The sequence below is a fragment of the Lytechinus pictus genome, chromosome 11 (assembly GCF_037042905.1).
Source record: "Lytechinus pictus isolate F3 Inbred chromosome 11, Lp3.0, whole genome shotgun sequence".
Lineage (NCBI taxonomy): Eukaryota > Metazoa > Echinodermata > Echinoidea > Temnopleuroida > Toxopneustidae > Lytechinus > Lytechinus pictus.
The window spans coordinates 20,844,743-20,870,266 of NC_087255.1; the positions used below are offsets into that span (position 1 = coordinate 20,844,743).

Consider the following 25,524-nt stretch of genomic DNA (forward strand, 5'->3'; position numbering starts at 1 on the left):
GATTATGGACAGGACTAGCCATAAAGACGTTATTGATAACAGCCCTAGTGGAAAGTGGGATAGAGGAATGAATGGAAAAGGAAAGTAGAATAGCACCGAGTGGAAATATCACTTTACTCACCTGGGATAAAGATTGTGATGCAGTTGACATTTTTCTCCTCTTTATTGCAGTGTAATTTTCTTTCTCCTCCTCTTCCTCCTCATCCCCTTCCTCCTCTTCATCATATGTCAATTTTCTCCTCCTGGGCGTGGATGCATTTTTTCCTTTCTGCTTGGAGCTTTCCTTTACACAACTTTGAGTCTTCCTCAACGAGTCAGCCTTGGACGGTCGACCAACTCGACCTCCGACTGTCTTTGGTGTCTTCGCCGCCTTCTGCTTCTGTTTGGGAGTGGTGGGGAGTCTGGACTTTGACGGTGACTTGCTCTGTGCTTCCGTTTCCATGGACATCCTCAGCTTGGAGGTTGGTTTTATCACCCGTCCTCCGCGCGTCATCTTCTCCTCCATTTCCAAGGCTTCAAGAACTTTAGGCTGGATCCCCTTGAGGACCGGGGTGTTCCTGGCGAGACTGGGTCTGCCCACTTTCCTGGCTTCCTTCTTTGTGGATACGACAGGTTTCTTGGAAGTGCTCTTCTTTGTCTGTTTCCACGGCGAGTTGTCATCATCCGAGGAAAACATCTCCCACACTTCATCAGCGGTGTACGTTATCTTTTTCCTTGGTGAAAAAACTGTTCCAGACAAAATGGGGGAAATATTAGTATTGAATGTGAAACGAGGCAACTTTCCCATAGGCCATTTACTTAATTATCAGGGATTCATGGTTTTCTCCTAAAGTAGGAATTGCCCTGAATCAGTAATAAAAATAGAACACAGGAAGCATATAGTTTAATGCCCCCAAGAAAGAAAAATATAACTTGAAGTAAAACTTGAAAAAAAAATTGAGCAATTTTATGTATTGGAGTAAGTAAAAGAGTAGTCCTTGCCTTACATCAATATGACATCACCAATGTAGTCAATTTGAAGTCTTCATAGGTGAAGTGATTACCGGTACCAATTCTTACAAATCTAAAAAATTCATACTTCATAGTTTGTCAACATTGTTCAAACTTTCACCCATCTACTTGTGTGATATTTCTTTTTCCTCTAAAAACAACTTTACTTTATATTGGACTCCTCTTTAAAGAACAAAAAGGAGGATCTAATTTCCTAACAAACTCACGAACCTCTGTGATTCCGAAGGACAATATTGGAATAGGATGATGGAATCATAACCAAATATCCATTTAATAGTTCAAATTAAAGAAAAGGGTCTCCTCTTTTTTTTTTTTTAAAGATCTTACTTTTATTCACTGCTAAAGAATTAATTTCTTTAGTTCCTTTCTTCCTAACATTTTTCTTCACTTCCTCTTCTTCTTCCTCCTCCTCATCCTCTTCTTCTTCCTCCTCTTCCTCTTCTTCATCTTCTTCCTCCTCTTCCTCTTCGTCATCTTCTTCCTCCTCCTCCTCTTCCTCCTCAGGATCTATGAGAGGGATTACAGTATTGACATTGATGGCATATCGAGTATAGAAGACGGGATTCACTTTCTTTTCCTTCTCATCTGGTATGTCGAAGTCAACATCTACTTCTTTAACCTGGAAGTACAATAAAATATATCACAAACGTAAAATCATGTGATCTGCCTTTGTCTTCATTTGTAATATATTTTCTTAATTGTATACCCAGTTTTGGCATTACTATACAGGTTGTTCCCCCAGAGAAGACAGCAGTTTCAAAAACTTTGAAAGCAATATCTCATGAACTGTTTGAAACTAATGTCAGACAATACTACCAAACACAACCTTCACAATTATTGGTGCTATTTCATGCACGTATGTTGATAAAACAATCCCAAAATATCAATGGTGTAATTCCACATGTTCAGGGAGGAAAAAAAACTTTCTTTCACATGACAAGGAGAAAATTTAAATATTCAATGCTTCATAAAATGAAATACAAAAGAAATAGTGAGTGAGTGATATCATAATTTGCATACAACCAGGATGTGCATATAACTTATGTGAAATCAACCAAAATTTAAAATTGTCATAACTTTCAAATTTACACCAAATTTTGATAAAATTTTCAGTATCATGCTTGTTGGAATTTTCTCTCTTTTTATTCTAATTAATAATTTGTTAGGGTGGTGTTGTACTTTAATCAATCCAACATCCAAATCCACCATTGTTACGTTTCAGCCCTGAACAGGACACCTTGCTTAGGCTCTGGGAACGAAAAGAGTCAACTAACTCAACGTACCATGCATTTCCCAATAATTGTCTCTGCATCAATCTCCACATCGGTGGATGCTCCTTTAGACTGGATGTATTTGTAGATTTCCCCGGAGACAGGATCAACTGGCAGTTTCCGGGAAATCGACTTCGGCAATTCCGAGGGGCGCATGTACCACTGAACTTTGGCCCTATAAGGGTCGTTCTCAGCATCTTGCCCTGCGACAATGGGAAGAGATAACCAGAATAATACAGAGTATAAGCCCTAGTCAAGAGATGTTTTTATTTAAGTACAACAAATCAATGAAAACATATTATTAACAAGGCTTTAAATATGAAAAAATCTGAAAAGAAATTAGTATTGAAAGACATACTGTATGTATTTGGCAATTCCAAATTCTGAATTAACAACTTATGTTAATGCTGAAACAGTTACGGTACTTCTTTTGGGAACGTCCAATTTGGAGGATTGAGGATTTTGAAAAAAGAATATTCCACTCCAGTAAACTTGAAATAAAGTTGATTTTCTGTTTGGCATAGGGGTTCTACTAGGAGATAATAATTTGATTTAGATTAGACCCCCTAAATCTAATCATTTGGAATGTAATTAAGTGATAAAAAATGATAATTTTCTTCATCTGAACAAAAACTTAATATCAGGAAGGGATCAGGAGATCCATGCATACATACGAACATGTAAGGGAAAGAGAAAGGGGAAATAAAGAAAAAAAAATTAACTTTATTTTCACTTTTACTTTAATATTTTTTCCAAAAATCCTCCTAAAACTAAATATTTATTGCACATTCCAAAAAGAATTAGTTTTGACATTTACTGCACAGAAATTTTCAATAGGCCTGAATGGTTTGAGGAACTGGATCAGTGCAGACTCTACTCACCATTATCAAAGAGATCTTCAATGAGAGCAACAAACCTCTCAACCGAGTTTCCCTCTATCAGTACAGGGTCTCCTACCTTGATTAAATCAACTCCTGGAAGACGAAATCCTCTGAAAAACCAATGAACATAAATTGTTATTTTTGGTCATCATATTGGTCTTGAGTACTAGATAGATGGAGTAGTGAATGAACGTTACCCGACGCACGCGTCTGTAACGTTGGCGAAGAACAATAGGAAACAAGATGGCGGCATAAACATCGGCAAGTCTCTTCCGTCTTTACACAATATTTCTCTCATTTTTTTGATGAATTCTTGTTCAAATATAACAACGAGAGCGTAGAAATGTCGGAAATGAAGTTTTATCCCATGTACATGATTTAGGGCTAGATCTTTTAGAAAGAAAGTAGAAATCTCGGGGGCAAAAGTTTCAGGTTTTTGGTGGTACACGCAAAAGTAAATGACGGAAGCCCTGGCTTCGTATGAGAGTGACCTTACGTTAGTAAATGATTTTTACTCTCTAGTAGAAGCCGCCTGGCTAAGTAGGGGGACTGAAAAAAAAAATCAGAAAAAGTTAGACTCATTCGAAAAATATCATTGTAAAAAGAATTAGATCTAGATCTATGTCATGAATTAGATGAAAATGATGAATGTTGCAACATCAACATGTTTACTTTAGTCTAGACTCGTTAAAAAAATCCTAATTATCAATATCATGATATTAGATCTATATTTTATATTAGGCCTATTATTAAATCCGACAAATCCGAAGACCCAACAAACAAATTAATTATATTCCTGTCCAACTTGTTTAAACTTTTGACATGATAAAGTTGGTGAAAGTGAAACACAAGTCATAACTTCACAACTCACAACACTGTTCCACTCAGCCTCAGGCACAAACAATGCAAAGCAAAGGCACAAACCTAAACTTTAGTTTAAGTTAGACATGTCATAATAAAAGAAATTATGAAAATCAAATTGAAAACTCACTCGTAATGTGTGTTTTTGAAGCGCCGGGTTGCTTTCCCGTCACGTTTGCCCATTCCAACCCATGAGAACCCTTTATTTCCTTTCATTATTCTTTTGTCAGCAGACATCTTGCAATCACCAGTACTAAAATGGCACAAAAATATGAAAGAAAGTTTAAAGGCCACGCACAACAGCTGATCCAACTGCAACCATCAACAATCTTGATTTACCTTTAGCTTTCGCGCGGCACCCATCACGTGCACACGTAGCGTGAATAGACTTTTGACTAGACTGTCATACTTTCAAAAATTATATAGATAGATTGTAATCAACAGAATAAAAAGCTAAAAAATACAATATTTATTTTATATGAGAAAAAAATATATATTTTTGAATGATTACACACATGACCTGAAAATGCAAAGAAACTATTCACCAGATGAAGAAACAACGACTGTTGGAAATCCTATCACCCACTTAGCTTATCCAAGATGGCGAATCGCACTGTACGAGACGCTCGCAGCGTAAAGGGGAAGAATCCTCAGTATTTAGTGGAAAAAATAACAAGATCAAGAATCTACGAATCGAGATACTGGAAAGAAGAATGTTTTGCCCTAAGTGGTATAAATTTTAGCTTATATTGCATTTTGATTTTTGTCTTAATTACATTTGTTTCCGTCTATGCGTTCTTTTTGTGTGTGTGTATACAGGAAAGTGTATTTTAGGGTAACGTCACCTACAATACATGTATGTTCGTGCAGGCTCCTATAGCGCGCCGTTTGACCAATAATTCAGATAAACAGTGTTTATCGAGCGATAAACACTGTTTATCAAGCGATAAACCCTGTTTATCGAGAGAAACTATGTTTATCGACTGAAAAACACAGTTTCTCTCGATAAACAGTGTTTATCGCCGAAAAACATTGTCTATCGTCTATCGAGCGATAAACACTGGTCACTGTTTATCGAGAGAAACTGTTTATCAGTCGAAAAACATAGTTTCTCTCGATTAACACTGTTTATCGAGAGAAACTGTGTTTTTCAGTCGATAAACAGTGTTTTTTGGCGATAAACACTGCATCGCTTGATAAACATTGTTTATCGCCAATAAACAGTGTTTTTCGGCGATAAACACTGTTTTTTTTTAGAGAAACTGTGTTTTTCAGTCGATAAACATAGTTTCTCTGGATAAACACTGTTTATCGCTTGATAAACAGTGTTTATCGCTCGATACACAGTGTTTTTTTCGGCGATAAACACTGTTTATCGCCGAAATACACTGTTTATCGTCGAAAACACAGTTTCTCTTGATAAACAGTGTTTATCGCCGAAAAACAGCGTTTATCGCCGATAAACACTGTTTATCGAGAGAAACTATGTTTATCGACTGAAAAACACAGTTTCTCTCGATAAACAGTGTTTATCGGCGATAAACAGTGTTTTTCGGCGATAAACACTGTTTATCGAGAGAAACTGTGTTTTTCAGTCGATAAACATAGTTAAATTAGTTTCTCTCGATAAACAGTGTTTTTCTGAATTATTGGTCAAACAGCGCGCCATAGGCTCCACTACACTACCGGCAGCGCTACCCTACGCTCCACCTACCCGAACATCGAGACCATGAACTCGTTCGGATATTCCGAGAGGCGAAGGTGGTATAAAAAAGTTATTAATTGTAAAAATTGTAGAAAAAATATAACGAGAAAGAAAAATAGCTCAATTTCTTACTCTAACTTGAATGTTACACCCGGCCGTATTTCACTCCGTGTCCATCCTCAGGCTCAGGCTTAACCCAGGGAGCCCAGGGGCTTACCATGTATTTTACCATAGTCACCGGACAAGGGTGATTTATGGTCAAAATATTTCTCCAAATGAATTGTGAAAACAGAAAGTATACAATTACCACGAATATATGGATGAAGGTCTAACGAGTGGAAGATTCCTGACATCTGGGCACAGTCTGGAACCTCAAAAAAACGAAAAGTTCTCTCCTTCTACCCCCGTCTCGATCGGCCATTTTTGTTAAAAATTGTAACAAAATGGCCGATCGAGACTCGTTAGACCTTCATCCATATAATCGTGGTAATAGTATACTTTCTGTTTTCACAATTCATTTGGAGAAATATTTAGACCATAATTTATAAATCACCCTAGTCCGGTGACTATGGTAAAATACACGGTAAGCCCCTGGGCTCCCGCCCTTAGCTCAGGCTCAGCTCCGGTTATCCTCAAAATCAAAATGATGTCAAAATTTGTGATTTTGGGCCAGTATCTAATTCCTCACACGTAATTATTCACGGCCGATTTCAAAACATCGCATGCGAGGGTCGCAGGTCAAACAGCATGAATATTTATATTATAATATTGGATGGCTCAGATAATAGTTAATACCAAAAATATTTTAAGAGTTTGGGAAAATATTATTTCTACTTCTAGGAATCAGTATAAGGCCCTATGGAATTTAGCAAAACTTTAAAATGTCATAACTTCCTTTAATATTTTACATCCGATTATAACGAAATTTTCAGTGCTATGCCTATGCTTGTTTTATATTTCTCTTTTATTAAAATCAATTTTTTCTTGGCGTGGACTAAAAAAAAAAAATTGATTGTATGTCTGCAAGAACCGCATACAATATTTTTCACTGTGATATGATTTCATTCCTTTTATTTTTTTCCTTAATGTATGTATGACTAGCCTGGAGGCTTCTGGGGAGTAAATTATTTCTACTATATGTATGCTTACTCCCCATGAAGCCTGGGACGGCATAGCATAGGCCCACACGCACCAAGTATTTTGGAGACAACAATGTTGCTCCAAAATACTTGATTTGTTTAACTTATCACACAATTTTGTAAATAGAAAAGAAGTTCATTTCCCCCCATTAGGCACTTATAACCTTATTTTTACACGAAAAATAATACAAAAATTAAGAAAAATAATGTAAGAAGATGAGCAGACCAGGACTCGCAGATGATCTTGTCGCCATATTTCCGTCTTTGTTCGTAGCTTAGTTACAAAACGCGTTTAAGAGAGGGCGACAGTATTATGAGCAGTGCCAATTTAAATTTTTTTTAAATACTTCAATTGGCCGATAAATATGAATTGTATAATATTTGCATTAGCCAGTAAATATAAAAAAATATTTTATAATTGTTATTTCTGTTTAATATATTTTTAAAATTGTTAGAAGACTAAAATGTTTTAGAAATGAATAAAATTTCAAAGTGAAACATTATCAAACTAAAAAATTAGGTGAAACATCGCGGCATCACACATACACAGGCATCTCTTCCCAATCCCATTACAAGTTCGCACAGATAACAAGAACACTCAAAACAAAAGGTAAAACAACTAGACCGATCTACATGTAGTAATATAAACTAAAACACTAGCTCCTCCCATTACATCACCAAATCAGTAATCTGAAAATCCATATACATTTAAAATAAATTTCCCTCCGATTTTGTGATTATTTTGGTGGAAAAACTGTTAATCGTGTGAGATTGCTCTGATTCCAGAGCTAGTACATGTATGTATGCTGGCTTTGCATGTGTGTGTGTGTTTGTGTGTAGATCACAGAATTTAGCGCAAACTGGCTTGCAATTTGAATTGAGGGAAGTTGTTAAAGGTCAAGTTCACCTCAGAAGAATGTTGATTTGAATCAATAGAGAAAAATCAAACAAGCATAACGCTGAAAAATTCATCAAAATCGGATGAAAACTAAGAAAGTTATGACATTTTGAAGTTTCGTTTATTTTTCACAAAACAGTTACATGCACAACTCAGTGATATGCAAATGAGAGAATCGATGATGTCCCTCACTCACTATTTCTTTTGTTTGTTATTGTTTGAAGTATACAATAATTCAATTTTTACTGATTTGACAATAAGGACCCTCTTATTTAAACCACAGAATGTTCAAACAATGGCATTTCCACATGTTCAAGGAGGAATAAACATTTGTTTCATATGACAATGAGCAGAAAAATAGAATAATTCATATTTCTTACAACGATATACAAAAGAAATAGTGAGTGGATGATGTCATCAGTCTCCTCATTTCCATACTGACCAGGATGCGAATATAACTGTTTTGTGAAATTAAGCGCAACTTAAAAATGTCATAACTTTCTTATTTTTCAACCGATTTTGCTGAAATTTTCAGTGTTATGCTTGTATTATCTTTCTCTTTTTATTCAAACCAACTTTTGGTGGGGTGGACTTGTCCTTTAACTTTGTTCTTTCTCTCTCTCTTCTCTATTTTTGCTTGTGAAATATGGGAGAACTTTGTAATCTTTAATCTCCTAGTGAAAAAGGGCACAGCAGGTTTTGAAAAAGGGCACATCGGCCAGTTTGAAAAAAGGGCAAAGCCTTTTTGGCCCTGAATTGTTCATTTTTATAAAGGGCATCACGGCCAGTTATAGGGGCATCGACGTCGATTAATTTAAGCCCTGCATTCCACTATTCCAGCCAGGTGTCATGTCTCGTATCCAAGTTATATTGACTGTCCCACACGATCTATGTTGGTGATCTTCTGTGCGGTCATGATTTCACACAGTTGGGTTTATGTGATTTAACCAGAACTAGATCTTCTGTGAGATGGTGACAATCATCCTTGATTTGAAAGATTTTCTTGTTAAAGGGGAAGTTCATCCTGACAAAAAAGTTTATAGTAAAAATAGCAGAAGAAGTAATTAAAAATATTGCAGAAGGTTTGAGAAAAATCTGTCAAAGAATGAAAAAGTTATTAGAATTGCGATTATTTGATTTGTGATGCCATATGCAAGCAGCTTTCCTACATATTGTATGGTAAAAAATTGACATGTAATTTTCTCAGAAAATTGAAAATGGTTTTTACTGTACCTCATATATACAAATCATTTCTCACCTGTTCCTAAAAGTAAACAAAAATAAGTCATCATGAACCCTTAAAAAATTGAAATTTGTGTATTATATATTACATTACATGAAATGGGGCAGCTGCTCGTTTTTTTGACATCACAAATCCAAAACTTTAAATCAATCTCTTAAAATTTAATGGATTTTCCTCATACCTTCACCAATATTTTTTGTTCTGCTATTCTTACAACACACATTTCTTCAGGGTGAACTTCCCTTTTAACTGAAGCTAACTGTTTGCTGAAACTACTGCTTTAATATCTTACATTATATTTCCCTTCCAGCCGAGCTACTCGTGGACAAAGCAATGGAGCTACGTTTCATTGGTGGTACATTTGGAGGGAACATCAAACCATCTCCGTTCCTGTGTCTCCTCCTCAAGATGCTCCAGATACAGCCAGAGAAGGACATCGTCATCGAATTCATCAAAAATGAAGACTTCAAGTGAGTGTACAAGACAAACTGAGAGACCCATTTTCTATGGGAAATTTATTATCGCACTTTTTTATTTAATGTCTGGACTTGATTGTATCTATGCATCAGTATTGCAGCAGATTGTGGAGGAATGGTGAAAGGAGATTTATCGGTAATGGTAGTTCAAGACTTTTCCGAACATTTTATCTCTTAAACGAAAGAATCCTTTGTATCTATTGCACTTATCAAGCAAAATCTGAATTGTTAAAAGAAGATGAGTTTACTGCAATTACAAATACCATCACATTGTAGGATACAATTAAAAATTACTTCTATTTATGTCAATGATTTTACACTTTGATATTTAGTTTTATCAATATAATTTGTATCACTTGTAGGTACGTGCGTTGCCTAGGAGCATTGTATATAAGACTGGTTGGAGAAAGTCTTGATGTGTACAAGTATCTAGAGCCTCTGTACAATGACTACAGGAAGATCAGAAGACAGGATAAGAATGGTGGTAAGTAAATTAGTCAGCTGATTACCGGTATTTCAGAAAGACGAACGGCCTGCAATGTTTGTAGTGTTTAAGTTTATGAGTTTATACCAGTAGGTTGTGAGGTGGAAAAAGAATAAACACATGTTAGTGAGATGTACATCAATAAGAATGATAAGGAGGAGGTAGATTGTAGTGGTGGTGGTGGTGGTGATGGTGATGATTGATATTGATGAGGATGATGATAATGTTGATTGTGATGATGATTATGATGAATATGATGATGAATGATGATTATGATGATGAGTATGATAATTACAAATGAAAAAAAAAATGCACCTCTGTCGAGACTTAACAATCTTCTGAAAACTCTTTTATTTAACTCTTAGCTTTTATATATGCGCCTTGAGCACTCTACAGAGTGGATTTTTTGCTTTACAAGTCACATTATTATTATTACTATTATGAGGATGACTATGATGACGATGCGAATTATGATGACGACGATTATTGTGATGATGATGAAGATGATGATGATGGTGATGATGAATTACAATTTTATGGCATCATGCATCATATATTTGAAAACACCCTGTCCTCTTTTAATCCACAAAATGATGAAGAGAAATTATGCTGCCTTGATTTAGCATAAAACTTGCTGAAGACTGGTCAATACAATTCTCATTCTGTTGATTGTCTTTTCCTTCAGGTTACTTCTTATCTCACGTTGATGAGTTTATCGACGAGCTGTTGAATGAAGAGAGAGTCTGTGACATCATTCTTCCTCGAGTACAGAAGAGACACATACTGGAAGAAACCGAACAGCTTGAATTGCGTGTAAGAAGTCTTCACGTTTTTAGCCCTTTTCTATTTTACGTCAAGAAAATGAACTCTGTAGAATACAATTTAATATCAATGCAAAAAAAACTTTCAGGAAATATTGTATGATTGGTATACTCTGTGGTTTTATGAATTGTGTTCTTTAAAGTAGAAGTAAACCAGTAGCCTTAGTAGCACCACCTCAAGTCCTCCATTACTCAGATCTGGCCAGATTTCTAACCCATAATGCAACATTCTGAGAAGTGCATAGCGCAGTGTTGTAATAGAGGCCCACTTGGATGATAACATACTAATTTATTACTCGATACATTCATATCTCAATTATTATATTACAAAAAACAATTTTTTCTCTAGACACATACGTGTAAAATTATAGGCTGATCTGTTCTCTGTATCATTAAATGGGGCATTTGTGGTCTCGTGGTTACGACTGTCATCCTCCAGTAAGAGGGATATGGGTTCAAATCCCAGCCACGGCATGGTTTCCTTCAGCAAGAAATTTACCCTAATTGTGCTACACTCGAGTAAGGTGAGGTGAATGGGTACTCAGCTAGATTAATTGCTTGAATGCACCTTCAGCAGCTGGAGCTTAAGCCGGGGTAATATATAGTATGCCATTGAATAGGCAACTAGATAATCTGCGCCTCATACGGTAGTTTCTTAAAAGGTATATTTTAAGAGTAGCTATATATTACACATTGTCAGTGAAAGGCAACACAGTGTTTGTTAGTTTGCTCCCCCTTTAAGATTACCAAACCTATTATTTTCTTCTGTCTGTAGGTTAGCCCACTGGAGGAGGATCTGGATGATATGGAAGACTCTAGTGATGATGACATGGATATTCCAGTAAGTTATTTTCTTCATTTCACGTTCAATGATTTTCATGAGCAATTCAAAATAAAACCAATAATTAATTGTGGCATAATGCATAGAAGAGCCATCTGAATGCAAAAAAAGAAAAATAGAGATCATTATTTTGTGAAGAGTTCAGGGCCAGTATTTGATTCTTAGTATTGATTGACTAAGTAAATTACTTAGTACAGTCCGGCGTCTCTTATCCGGCCTCCCCTTATCCGGATCTCTCTATTATCCGGACGCACACTTGCCGAGATTTTTTTTTTTCCAATTCAATCTAGTGCATGGGGAAGTGAGATTTCAATCTTAACTCAATCCTACGCTAACTCACTTTGATTACTTATATTTTTCAATATAGTCTACCTACAACCACATTATTTTTCATGAAAAAATCTCACCCAAATCACCAAAAGAACTTAGACAGGATAATTTTCCAGTAAATCAGGGCGCAGCGCAAACATTTCATGATGCTTTCTTTTTTTCCCCAGTTAAAAAACAACACATGTCTCGCTAGCTAGGGCACTAGGCCCAATACGGACAGCGCCATCTATCATGTTTGAGCCTACAGTCAGTACAACAATGGCTGACGTTGCGAAGCTGCGATACCCGCCGCGATGATCCAATTGTAAAAGTGTTATCGAGTCATTCTCTTCCTTGAGAGGTATGCTCGATGTATACCTCAATAATTTTAGCAGGTAAAATATCCAAGAGTTTTGGCCATTGATCTATTTCATTTCCGTAAAAATACCGCCTATAATTTGCACTGACACTGCAGGGAATACTGTCTGTACGCCCACTACAATAGATTACGGGTAGCTACCGCCTTTTGGAGAGGCAGCTGCGTTTATTTGATATTGGGTCTCCGAGATCCGGATAAATCCCTTATCCGGATTGGTGCTGGTTCCAACGTGTCCGGATAAGAGAGGTCGGACTGTACATGTATTTTACTTGGCTAAGCAAATGCTTATATTCGTATTCAATTCTCTACTAAGTATTTTACTTTATCAAGCCAACTTTAAGCAAATTACTTACTAATAACTATTGTGACCTCGTAAAACCCAAGCCAAAATATGCACAATGTATGTATCCAGCTGTGCCCAGCATGGTAGACATCGTGTATGTACATTTGTAAACTGCACGCAAGCCAGTCACCAGGTAGGCGGCTGACTTAATAGATTTATAAAGCAAAACACTTCACCAAAAAATACAATTGAATGCCAGAAATGGTTACTTAAGCAAAATACTGAGTGAAATACTTAAAATACTTAAAATTTATACAGGAAATCTGCATAAACCATTGGTTCAACCGATGGTTTTAAAAACCACCTTTGTGAATTCAGGCCAAAGTGTGACTGATCTAAACATTCTTTCTCTTAAATACACAGTTTTTTTAGATCAATTGCAGCTTGGTTTTAATTTTAATCTATTACAACTCTTTGTAAGACAGGACCAGATCTGTTGGTTTATTACACTTGAATTATTATTAATACTTCTATGTCAAAAGTATTACCAAAAATAGATGATGTTTAGTAAAATATTTGTTTAAATCAATCAAAGCTTTCTGTAGAATTCACCAGGACCCAGAGGCACGTTATTAATCTGTGGTTTTTTCTTACAGGAGATACACAAGTCACCGGAACATCACAGAGGAAACTATCATGATCACGACAGACCAAGGAGAAGTCCTTCGCCAAGGCATCGTAGAAGTCGTAGTAGATCACCTAAAAGGTGAGATAAATTATTTGGGGTTTGGGGATTTTTTTTCTACCATCAGTGTGTTTGTGGTTGTTGAATTATATCAAGGCCACATTTCTAAAGATCTTGATAGTTCTTTGTAGGTTTTTTTAAAAGTAATTTCAAAATATTATACAATAAATCTGCAAAATCATGATAATCATACACAATCAGTGTAAAAATAACATTATGAAGATAGATAAAGATAAATAAATAAGAAATAAAACAACAAAAAACAGTAGCTTGAAGCCAGGCGACGGAGATTGCAAAACATAAGTCAATGGAACAAGAGAGTGCCACAGACATCCAATTTTTTAATTTGTGAATAGATTTTTTCAGAATACTTTATTTTCACATCTACAGTGCCATCAACTACCCCTAGAATTAGAAAATTGTGCAATATTTCTAATGGGGAGGGAAGACGAAAATACCGTCTGAGATATTGTGAATATTACCAAGATTAATGTTGTTTCATCCATAAAGTTGGGTTGGGATGATTTTTCATGTTGATATTTATTTGTCAATTGATGTTCCAGTACAAACTGATCCACATCTCATGGCCTTCTTTGCACCATTGTATATACATGTATCTTTTTCTTTGTATAGGAGATCTCCTCCCAGGAGGAGAAGTCCCTCCCCCAGGAGAGAAAGGGAGAGAAGGAGAAGCCCAAGGAGAGATAGGGAGAGGGAGAGAAGGAGCAGGTCCAGAGAAAGAAGACACAGATCTCCAGGTAATGGGGCTTTCTCTTACACATCCTATATTGTCCCACTCATAGCATAGATCATTAACATCAATGTCCTACATTTTTCCGCCGAGATCATTTGCTCTGAATTTTATAAATAGCTCTCCTTTGGGAATTGGTCTTGGATGAATCAGTCTTGATGGTACAAATCAATATCTTTCTTCCAATGTTTGGTCTTGGAGTCTAATTCACACATACTATAATTACCAGGTGGTTAGCTCTCTCTCTTTTACCGTATGCCCATTCTTAGCCTAGACCATTTGCTATGAATGTAATAACGATAATAATAAACATTTGCCATATACCCATTCTGAGCCTAGACCATTTGCTCTGAATTTAATAATAATAATAAAGACAGTTCTTGTACAGCAAATATCACACTATGATCATACGTCTCTATGACGGGACTCGCCACCACCATCATCATCATTATCATCATCATCAATCATAATCATCATCATCATCATAACCATCATCATTATCACCATCATCATTATCATCATTATTATCATCATCATCGTCATCGTCGTCACCATCCCAAAGGACTTGGATGTTATTACCCCGGCTTTAGCTTGGCAGCTGTAATTACTTAATGATTACTTTATACGTAATTACTTAATTTGATAACTAGGTCTCCTTTTGGTCTTGTTCTTCAAAGCTTTCAGGCTTTATGCTGCAACTCTTGGTTTGGAAGTCTTGATTAGCACATTTCTATTTTACAACACAAATGTAATACAATTAAAAAGGCACAACAAATCTCCAAGGCCATTGAGGCTAGTCAAAAGGGCATCTCTGGCCATGAGCTTTGATGGATTAATATAAGCCCTGCTCAATTCATCAATACATTTGGTGTAGTGGGACATCTGGGCCCACGTCTTACAAAGAGTTGCGATTGATCCAATCAATCGTAACTATGGATATCCATCAGCAGAGATGCCAACCGTTACGTTTTTGCCGTATTTGTTAATTTTTTTCACCCAAAATACGGCGTTACTTTTTTTCTTTGTAAAATACGTTTTCTTAAAATTTCGATCGTGTACAATATGCATTGTGTTTAGCTAGGTGGGTGTTAAGGTGAGTGTGCATTACGATAGGTAGTGCGGTAATGAATTACGCATAAAAAATCCCCAACATGGTGGTGCTTTGTGCAGGGCATAAATTAAGGTATAGGGCCTACCATAAAATTTATCGACGGCCAGGCTGTCGATGCCCCTATAACTGGCCGTGATGCCTTTACAAAAAGTGATCAATTCACGGCCAATAAGGCCGTGCCCTTTTTTTCTACCTGGCCGACGTGCCCTTTTTCAAAACTGGTCATGCCCTTTCTCAGTGTAAGATTAAAGTTTACAAAGTTCTCCCATATTTCACAAACAAAAATACAGAAGAGAGAGAGAAAAAAACAAAGTTAAAACTAACTCAGATCAATTCAAACTGCAAGCCATTTTCCGTGATTTTCTGGGATCTACACACAGACACACACACACACGCAAAGTTAGCATACAGTGTACATATACCAGCTGCCGCACGTGGCTTGGCCTGCCTGCCTGTGTGGTGTGTGGCAGGCTTGCATGATCGGAGGAGATTTGCAAACTCTGAATCAAAGTGAACAATCTCACATGATTAACAGTTTTTCCAACAAAATAATCACAAAATCGGCAGGACATTTTTATAATTACATATATATGGATACTCAGATTAATGATTTGGTGATGTAGTCGTAGGAGCAAGTTATCGAGTTTTCATTACTAGATCGGTCTAGTTGTTTCAGCTTTTGTTTTGAGTGAAATTGAGTCTTATCGTGTTCGCACCGATAACAAGAAGACAAGACAATGGGAAGAGAGATGGTGTGATGCCGCGATGTTCATTTTATTAAAGTTTGACAATGTTTCACTTTGAAATTTTATTCGTTTCTAAAACATTTTATTTTTCTAACAATTTTTAAATATATTATAAAAAAGACAAATATCAGTAAGATTTTTGTTAGATGATTACATTTGTTTTGTTTGCTTGAAGCTTGAATTTTTTTTCCTCTTTAATTCTTTCTTCATTTCTTTCTTTATTGCTTTCTTTCGTTCATTTTCTTTCTTTTCTATCTTTTTTTCTTCATCCTTTCTTCTATCCTTCCTGCTTGCTTTTTTTGTTCTATCTTATTTCAAATCTTTCCTAGCTTTCTTTCCTGATCCTTTCTCTCTCTCTCTGTTCATTTTTTGTTCTTCCCTTCCTTCCTTTTCTTACTTTCCTTTTATTTCCTTTCTTCTTTCTTTCCTTATTTTTTTTTTGTTCCCTTCCTCTCCTCTTCTCTTTTCATTCATTCTGTCATTCCCTCTTTCTTCTTTTCTTTCATTCTTTTCTTGCTTTCACTCTCTCTTTCGTTTCATTCTTTCCTTCCTTTTCTTTTCCTTTTCCTTATTCTTTCGTATCTTCCTTCCTGATTTTTCTTTTTCCATTCCTTCTTTCTCCATCCTATCTTTTCTAAATTCCCTTTTCCATTCCATCTATATTTCTTATTATTTCCTAGCTTTCATTCCTTTTTTCTGTGTTCATTTATTTTCTTCATTCTTTCCTTCTTTACATGTCCCTCATTGTTTTTCTTCTTTCTTTCTTTCTTTCTTTCTTTCTTTCTTTCTTTCTTTCTTTCTTTCTTTCTTTCTTTCTTTCTTTCTTTCTTTCTTTCTTTCTTTCTTTCTTTCTTTCTTTCTTTCTTTTTTATTTTATTTTTTCTTTCATTCTTTCATTTCTTAAATTTGTCTTTGCATCCTTTTCCCTTCCTCTCCCTTTTCTTTTTCTTTCTCTCCTATTATTTTCTTTCTTTTTTTATTCTTTCCTTCCTCTCTTTCATCATTTATTTCATTCTTTTTCCTTTTTGCTATTCCCTTCCTTTCTCCCTCCCCTCCTGTTTTCTTCTTTCTTTTTCTCAAGGAAAAAAAAAATCTTTCCTTCATTCATCCATGTTCTTTCTTTTCCTTTTTTTCGTTCAAACATTCATTCATCATCCCTTCCTTTCTTTTTCTTTCCTTTTTTCTGTTTTATTTATTTCAAAGAATGAAGGAAACTTTTCTTCTTTCCTTTCATCTTTTATTCTAACTTTCTTTCTTTTTTCCTTCATTTTCTTTAATTCATTTTTTCTTTGTTTCTTCTTTTATAATCATTTTCAGTAATTCCCTTTTTGTCTCACCTGCATAGCAGAGCGAGACTATAGGCGCCGCTTTTCCGACGGCGACGGCGGCGGCGGCGTCAACACCAAATCTTAACCTGAGGTTAAGTTTTTGAAATGACAGCATAACTTAGAAAGTATATGGACCTAGTTCATGAAACTTGGCCATAAGGTTAATCAAGTATTACTGAACATCCTGCCTGAGTTTCATGTCACATGACCAAGGTCAAAGGTCATTTAGGGTCAATGAACTTAGACCATGTTGGGGGAATCAACATCAAAATCTTAACCTAAGGTTAAGTTTTTGAAATGTCATCATAACTTAGAAAATATATGGACCTAGTTCATGAAACTTATACATAAGGTTAATCAAGTATCACTGAACATCCTGCGTGAGTTTCACATCACATGACCAAGGTCAAAGGTCATTTAGGGTCAATGAACTTTGGCCGAATTGGGGGTATCTGTTGAATTACCATCATAACTTTGAATGTTTATGGATCTGATTCATGAAACTTGGACATAATAGTAATCAAGTATTACTGAACATCCTGTGCAAGTTTCAGGTCACATGATCAAGGTCAAAGGTCATTTAGGGTTAATGAACTTTGGCCAAATTGGGGTATTTGTTGAATTACAGCCATAAATTTGAAAGTGTGTTGGTCTAGTTCATAAAACTTGGACATAATAGTAATCAAGTATCACTGAACATCCTGTGCGAGTTTCAGGTCACATGATCAGGTCAAAGGTCATGTAAGGTCAAAGAACTTTGGCCACGTTGGGGGTATTTGTTGAATTGCCATCATATCTCTATAAGTGTATTGGTCTAGTTCATAAAACGTGGAAATAAGAGTAACCAAGTATCACTGAACATCTTGTGCGAGTTATAGTAGTTTTCAAAATCAGCACTGCTGCTATATTGAATCGTGTGATGCAGGTGAGACGGCCAGAGGCATTCCACTTGTTTTATTTTGTGCCACGGTTCGGTTGTTTCGCTTCGTTATATTTTACAAAATACTTTTTTTTAAATCAAAATACTGTTATTTTCCTCTCAGAATACTGTTTTTGCTTTTTGGAGGTTGGCATCTCTGCATCAGTGTCATAATTTTTCTACAGGAAATATGCACAATGTCCTTTGTAAACAAAGAGAAGCACAGTGAATTTTCCAGAAAACAATGAATGCATGAATGTACATCATAGTTAGAAAATATTTTGAACAAACATGCATAATAGATGTTGACATTGCTGGCCGTCCATAGTTGTGATTGATCAGATCAATCGCAACTCTTTGTAAGACAGAGCCCAGCTCTGTACCCCTTCTTTAGGTGCTCCACTGGTATCCTCTTTTGAAGTCTGTTTATGTGTCTACAAAATTCTTAATCATTTGACACCTAAATATCTTACAGGGGGAGAGAACTGTGTGTGGAATCTCATTCCCTGTGTGTTTGAAGCAGTCTTAAAATAATACCTTTTGAGATAATATCAATAATTGAATTAGCCTGTTTTACTTGTTCAGAGAAACTGCTTTTTGTTTTGAGAAGACAAGCACTTACACTCCGTAACATGGTTATTGTGGTATGAATGCATTGAGTAGTGAATTAGTGTGATATCATTCCAATGGGCCTGAATTACAAGACTACACTGCTCAGAATGTTGCATTATGAGTTAGTAACAAGGCTAGATTTGGGTAGTTGAGGACTTGAGATGGCTGTTGGTTTGTATCTGCTTTAATAGCACCAAAGTATACACACGTTCTTGTAATATTCATTCAATTACTGACCCTTGTAGACTTTGCATTCCCTTGTCGAAACTCTCCTCTGTCAAAAAACAGTTTGCTGTAGCAGCTGCCAAGACTTGGAATGCCATCCCTCTTCCGATAAGAAATGCTTCCAGAATTCTTTGCTTCAAATCTTCCCTTCATACATGACTTTTTTTCTCAATTATTATTTTTTCTATTGATCTTGAATGCCTGGTTGTGTTTATTATTATAAATGTGATTATTATTATTTTCATACTTCATATGCATTATGTTACTTCTTGTATTTAGTGCCTCTATATGTTCATTATCATTAGAATTATATTATTACCGTCTAACATCTGTGCAAATGGTTGTTCTTTTAGCTCGTAATTATCATCGTGAGGAGAGGCGCGATGACAGGAGAGATGAGAGACGTGATGAGAGGAGTGACGATAGATACCATCACAGACATCGATCAACGTCACCAGATGATAGGTAGGTGCTACGAATATTACCCCACATATCCCCAGTTGTGTAATGTTTAGGGGTCTTGTAAAGGTCACATAATTTATGGAATTTTAGGAAATTTCAAAATGCCTTTTGCAGAAGTAAAAATCCATGGAATTTTCCGTGAAAGGGAACAGTTGAATTCATCAAGTTGAATTAAATTCGGCGAATTGTAAGAGAAAACGTTGAGGTGAAGTTGGATCACCACCACCCCCTGCTTGCTGTTTTAGGGTTAACTGAGTCCCTCCTGCTTGGGAACTCTGTAAGCACGTCACCTTTTACATAATTTACAAATATTATGAAGACTCAAGTCCTCTGAAAAATTTAACTTTGATTAATAATTTATTAGGCTAATTTCTAATATGAAATATTTGAGTCATTATTCCAAAGTTTCTTAATAAAAAAAAGAGCATCAGACTTGTCATTCTTAAGGTTCAATAGTCCAAATATTTAATAAATAAAGTTTGTTATAACAAAAATAACTTGTGAATTACCTGTATATCGGACCATTGAACGTTTGAAAAAACAACCTTGTTTTAATTTTAAGATGTCAAACTGATGAACCTTTGGAATATCAAACCTTTAGACTCACATCACAAGTTGTAAACAATTCTTTGTTATTCTCAGATGATTTATTATCTCCTCTCTTTCTCATCCTGTTTGCTTTTCAGACACAGGAGATCCTACAGGAAATAATAAGATCATGCTAGAGCTACCTTACATTGGCAGTATGTCTGTATTTATGACCCGCTCCACCACAGAACGACCTAACTTCGCTTTCTAAAAATGCAGAAGATACTACAGGAAATGATCAGATCACTCTAGAACTACCTTTCATCAGCAATATTTCTTTATAATTATCCACTCTGCCTCCACCATAGAACAATCTAACTTTGTTTTCTGCAGACTTAGAAGATCCTTCGGGAAATTATCAGATCACGCTAGTAGAGCTGCTGTGCATCGGTAATGTTTCTAATATGTGACCCGTTCCATCACAGAAAGACCTAAATTGATTCATCATGCAATAGAGAACCTATGGGAAAAAATATGAGATTACACCAAGACTATATTGAGCTAGCCATGTGTTAGTATTTATTACCCACTTCACCAGAGAAGGTCTTAACTCTGCTTCTCGTGAAGCATAGGAGATTCCACAGAAAATGAAAAAGTCACACTAGAAACATATTGTGCTTTCTGTGTGTCTGCATTTATGACCCACTCCACCATATAAAGACATTACATCGCTTTTCATCAAGCCAAGGAGATCCTACTAAGATCACATCGGAACTATTGTCAGTGTGTCTGTTTTTGTGACCTTCTGCACCAGAGAAAGACATTGCATCCCTTTTTGACAGGAAAGAGATTCTACTGAGATTACACTGGAATTATACTGCGCTGTCAATGTGTATGTATTTATGACCTGCTATATTGCAGAAAGGCTTAAATCCACAGATCCTAGATTGATGTATCTTGAAATTGATCTGGAAGTTATATTTAACCCCCGGCGCACGTTAGACGACAAGACTATGACACAATTTTCTAACTTATAGCACTTTGTATTAAATATGAAAGTTCCAAGAATTAAAAAAAATTATTGAATAAAGTTGGGCATGATGCCAGGAATACTAGTACTACAATCAGAATTCTGCTTTGCTGCAAGCTTTTTGGTTGGAGTGAAATCCAAATCAGCTTATGTCACAGCCGATGATGATATCATTAAGATTTGGAATTAAATTTGCTTTTATTCTTACAGGGAGATTCAACCTAAACTGGGATTTCAATTTTGACATTCATCCCTTTATTTGGAACTTTGATCGCTCAAATTTATAGGTTGAAATGTTTATATCAAATGCTGTTATAATTTCTTTAAAAGTTAGATCTTAAAGGATCTTGTAGTGTGTGCTGGGCTTAACAGGAAGTACTTTAGATTATCAAGTCAACTGGTTAATTTTCATTCCTGTCTCATACATATTATCATACCATTCTATACTGTAGATTGTTCATTCAAATTGTTTAAATTAGCATTGTAACATTGTACAATCAGACCTGCTTCAGATAAGGAACGTCATTCTATCTACCTTTATTTATCATTGATCAACTTTTCATCTCTCTTGAGTGGTCTTTGTACTCAAATTTCACCCTATCTGTTGTTTGGATCTCAGATAGTCACTTGTTGAATATGCTTATGAATGATAGTGAAAGAAGAATCTAAGCAAGTTATAATGCCCTTTTGAAGATGGCAAGCCATTATACATGCATTACCGGTATTTGTATCTTACTCTCTGTTACCATGGATCCTGGTTGAATAACAAGCAACGTGTGTGTGTTGACATGACGCGCCTTTGTTGAAGTGGAGGAAGGAAGGAGGTGGTTTTGTAAAATAATATGTCAGTTATCCAAACACAACTTTGAGTGATTTATGGTATAAGAATCAGATCTCAAAATTATTGGGATAATATGATGGTGGCATATTTGTTGTCGTTTCCATTAGCATAAGGATTTTATTCTGATACTCCATATATATTTTCATTCTTTTTTTTTCAAGGGGGGTTGCATAACTCTATGGCCCTTATTCTGAAGTCGGGCTTAACGTCATGGTCTAACTTTGTGCTAAAGTTATGGTATGCCAAAAATGTCCAAAATTTGTTTACAATAAAAGTTTCCTATGTTTACTGCCTGCTTTTTCCTAATTCTTTAATGGTGCAGATAATTATCTTATTAATCATTCCTAGACAGAGAAGAATGATTTGAGTGTGGAATTAGCTGATACAATGAATCTCTTCTGTTATAGATTTATGTCACAATGGGCTATTCTTAGTTACACCACAACTTTAAACTAGAGTTTAAATTAAACCCGACTTCAGTATACAGGTCTATTCTTCTAACCAAATCTATGTTAAAAGAGAGTAAGACTTGGAAAAATATCAGTGTACCATGAATATTTTCTATGCCCTTTTACTTCATGTGTGATGTATTTTAGCTGTTAATGAAATTTGAATAACATTTTTTCTCTCTAATTGCATATCCTGTTTGCACCCTATACATGAGCATTTGCAAAGGTTTGCTTTGGTGATTACAACACATGCTTTTGTATCGTGACGGACATTATCACCTTTCCATTAATATCAATTACCAGTGGACAAACATGCAAAAAATAATAACACTTAAATTTTTGGCAAAGTTACCCCACCCGTATGCCAAGTCCTGCTAGTTTAAAACGTGTAGCTATGTGTAACAAAATTATTTGGAAATATCAATTTTTGGTGTAAGAGCCACCTACCAACTAGTCTACAAGCACAGACTCTGCTTTGATACTTTAACCAATTATACCATGTCTAGAGTGAAGACTAGACGCCAAACTCTCTGTCTGCTTCGGTAGAGACAGCCACAGCTTGTTGTGAATCTAGTCTCACTACTTCAGACTCTGTATTATGCACTATGCGAATTGCAAAAACCCAAGGTCTGTGTCTGCAGACTACTTGCCAACTTGTCATGAGGGTAGGGCAAGAGAATTGTATAAAAGCAATTAGTGTTTGTGCCAATATTTTCTATATACTGTAGTGTATATTCTCAGTTTATAATAATTTCCATGTTTTTCAGAATTTGCTGAATTGAATAGTTAACATTTTTCAAAGAAACAAAGTGAGTTTTACAAAATTTTGGAATGTTTGGGCAAGTACAAATTTGTGTTTTCTTGTATACAATTTGGTTTATTTTATTGTTTTATTTCAAAGTAAGTCTGTGTGATACTTTTATGATATATGGGGCAACTTGCTATTTTTGTTTGAGAAATTAATGAGTTTGGAATGATATTGGTCTATATAATGCAGACACCTGTTTTAGAGGAGTACCATATATGAATATTGTGAATAAATTGTACAAATTTCATAACATTTCCATGTTCATTCATGTTTTGAGCTGAAAAGTGATAACCTCAAACATTTTGAAAGTTGGTATAACCATGGTGTGGACTGTGGAGGATAACTGTTAGTGCTAGTATATGTTTAACAATGATGATAAAGAGGAAGCTGAAGGTACCAGAGATGATGCCATTGATGACAGTGTTGATGATGAGGAGGATGGTGATGATGATGGTAGTAGTGGTAGTGGTGGTGGAGATGATGATCATGATGATAAGGAAGATTTTGATGTTGGTACTAATAGTTAGGATGGTGATGATGATGATGATGGGGATGGGGATGATGGTGATTAGGAGGAGGAGGATGATGGTGATGATAAGGAAGATTTTGGTGATAGTGAGGATGATGATGATGCTGATGTTCATGGAGGATTTTTACGTTGGTGATGATGATGATGATGATGGTGATGATGATGATGATGATGATGACAATGATGATGGTGGTGCTGGTCGTTGTTATGGTAGATATTTGATGGGGGAATTATGCAGGTGGTGATAATGAAAAAAAAAAAATATATATATATCACTAGCTACCTTGAGGTAATAACATCTCTTCAAAATTGCTGGGTCAAAGAAAGAAAGCGGCAACACCTCTTTAAGGGGGCAAATAGCTCCACCCCACCCTATACGCACCACCACCAGTGAACCCTTTGCTACTGAATTCATCATAGTGTCACGCGATATTATATGGGAAGCGATTTCCTTTTCCTCTGCATGTGTCTTCATATTTTCTCCAGACCCAACGGGCTGTTCCGATAGAAAAACTGCGGGAATAAAATCTGTACCTTCCGGATTGTCATGCTGTACTTGATAACATTATATAGACCGGTTTGGCTTTGTTTCCGTTATCTCTTGATCCATTTAATCTTTTAAGTGGCTTGTTTTTTGGCTTGAGGAAGTTATTCATGAATGCAGTTAGGAGTCAGGCATGGGGGCGGCGATTGTTGATGGGAGGTGCTTGAGAGGGTGGGGAGTACTTTGGCAAGTGTCCTTGCGACAGTCACGGTGGCGTACAGATGGGGGCTTGGGGCTCTTGCAGCCCCCCCCAAAAAAATGATAATAATAAATAGATAAAAATAAAATAATTCACGACCAAAAAAAAAAGAAAAAAGGTGAAATATGATGTTATTATCTGAATTTTATGTCAAATTCCAGTATGGATATTTGTAACAAAAAATGTCCCAAAAAAATCCCACTCGCTTCGCCCGCTCACAACTTTTTAGAAGATTTGCATGATACGCCATATCTGGTCCCCTCACAATTTTGGGCTTATTTTACGCCACTGTCTTTCAAATATTATTTTACCTATATTGTAATGATCAGATTAAAAGTAACAGCAAATCAAAGCTGGTACTCCCAACTCCCTGCTTAAAATATACCATTTACATAATATTTATCATATGCAATTATTTCAAACTAAATTACTACAGGCGCATAGGCCTACATAATTAGATTTCTTTGATTGTTCGAACGATCAAAGAAATCTAATTATGTAGGCCTATGCGCCTGTAGTAATTTAGTTTGAAATAATTACATATGATAATTTTGTATAATATTATGTAAATGGTATATTTTAAAAAGCAAAATAATTCATCTCAATCAATTTTCTTTTGTGGGGGGGGGGGCCCACAAAAGAAAGTTGATTGAGATGAATTATTTTGCTTTTTAAAGCTATAAGACTTTATAAGTTGCCGCTTTCATCAAATTTTAGAGAAGCCCTCAACCCCTTGTGCTTATAATTCCCTAGTTAAGAGTTTCCATCAGGAGTTTTTATCATCCAGCAGATAAAATGCATAAATTAATATTGCTAAAATTTTATCTAATTCAAGAATTGAGGATTTCAGATCTCACGATATATGGTTTCAAAAGCAGGCAAAATTAAAACATGCGCTGGTATAGCTGAATGTTTGAATTACATGGTTGCTAGTAAATTATTATCTTTCTAAATAAAAAGCAATTGATACCGGAAAGGGACATACTTTTTTCATCAGTCGTTCATTTCATTGATGCATAGGCCCATATACACCCAATGGACTCCCATTATGTGTAGGTCTATAGAAGATTTATCCCTAGGGAGAATGCACGTGTT

The 25,524-nt window shown here is 35.8% G+C and overlaps 2 protein-coding genes across 4 annotated transcripts in view; one reads left to right on the plus strand and one right to left on the minus strand.

Annotated features, from left to right (window-relative positions):
• Positions 1-4,399, minus strand: part of LOC129270970 (origin recognition complex subunit 1-like) — a 16,722-nt gene extending 12,323 nt beyond the window's left edge. The window contains exons 1-5 of one of the 2 annotated variants that reach the window (XR_010295177.1): positions 4,155-4,399; positions 3,164-3,273; positions 2,295-2,485; positions 1,339-1,630; positions 122-726 (exon numbers count right to left, since the gene is read on the minus strand). Coding sequence is in view for 1 of the 2 variants with exons in the window: in XM_064106978.1 (XP_063963048.1) it covers positions 122-726; positions 1,339-1,630; positions 2,295-2,485; positions 3,164-3,273; positions 4,155-4,261 (1,305 nt within the window). In the remaining variant the exon portion in view is untranslated. The remainder of the gene's footprint in view (positions 1-121; positions 727-1,338; positions 1,631-2,294; positions 2,486-3,163; positions 3,274-4,154) is intronic. The other variant, XM_064106978.1, reaches the window with a different exon arrangement.
• LOC129271960 (pre-mRNA-splicing factor 38A-like) lies at positions 4,393-23,409 on the plus strand. Of its 2 annotated transcripts, XR_010295178.1 has the most exons (10): positions 4,393-4,754; positions 9,320-9,479; positions 9,848-9,969; positions 10,655-10,782; positions 11,566-11,631; positions 13,259-13,368; positions 13,981-14,105; positions 19,393-19,504; positions 20,188-20,304; positions 20,423-22,757. XR_010295178.1 is itself a non-coding variant. In XM_064106993.1 (9 exons), exons 1-9 carry the CDS (start codon positions 4,625-4,627, stop codon positions 20,210-20,212), a joined length of 978 nt encoding a protein of 325 aa, XP_063963063.1. In that variant the 5' UTR covers positions 4,393-4,624; the 3' UTR covers positions 20,213-23,409. The 2 variants fall into 2 exon arrangements, 1 of the variants encoding a protein (XP_063963063.1); XM_064106993.1 differs by having other exon boundaries at positions 20,188-23,409.
• The last annotated feature ends 2,115 nt before the right edge of the window (positions 23,410-25,524 follow it).

Coding starts and splice junctions, on each gene's coding strand:
- LOC129271960 (XM_064106993.1), top strand. CDS start 4,625: ATGGCGAATCGCACTGTACGAGACGCTCGCAGCGTAAAGGGGAAGAAT. Junction 13,369..13,980: donor CGTAGTAGATCACCTAAAAG/GTGAGATAAATT, acceptor TTCTTTGTATAG/GAGATCTCCTCCCAGGAGGA. Junction 14,106..19,392: donor AAGAAGACACAGATCTCCAG/GTAATGGGGCTT, acceptor TTGTTCTTTTAG/CTCGTAATTATCATCGTGAG.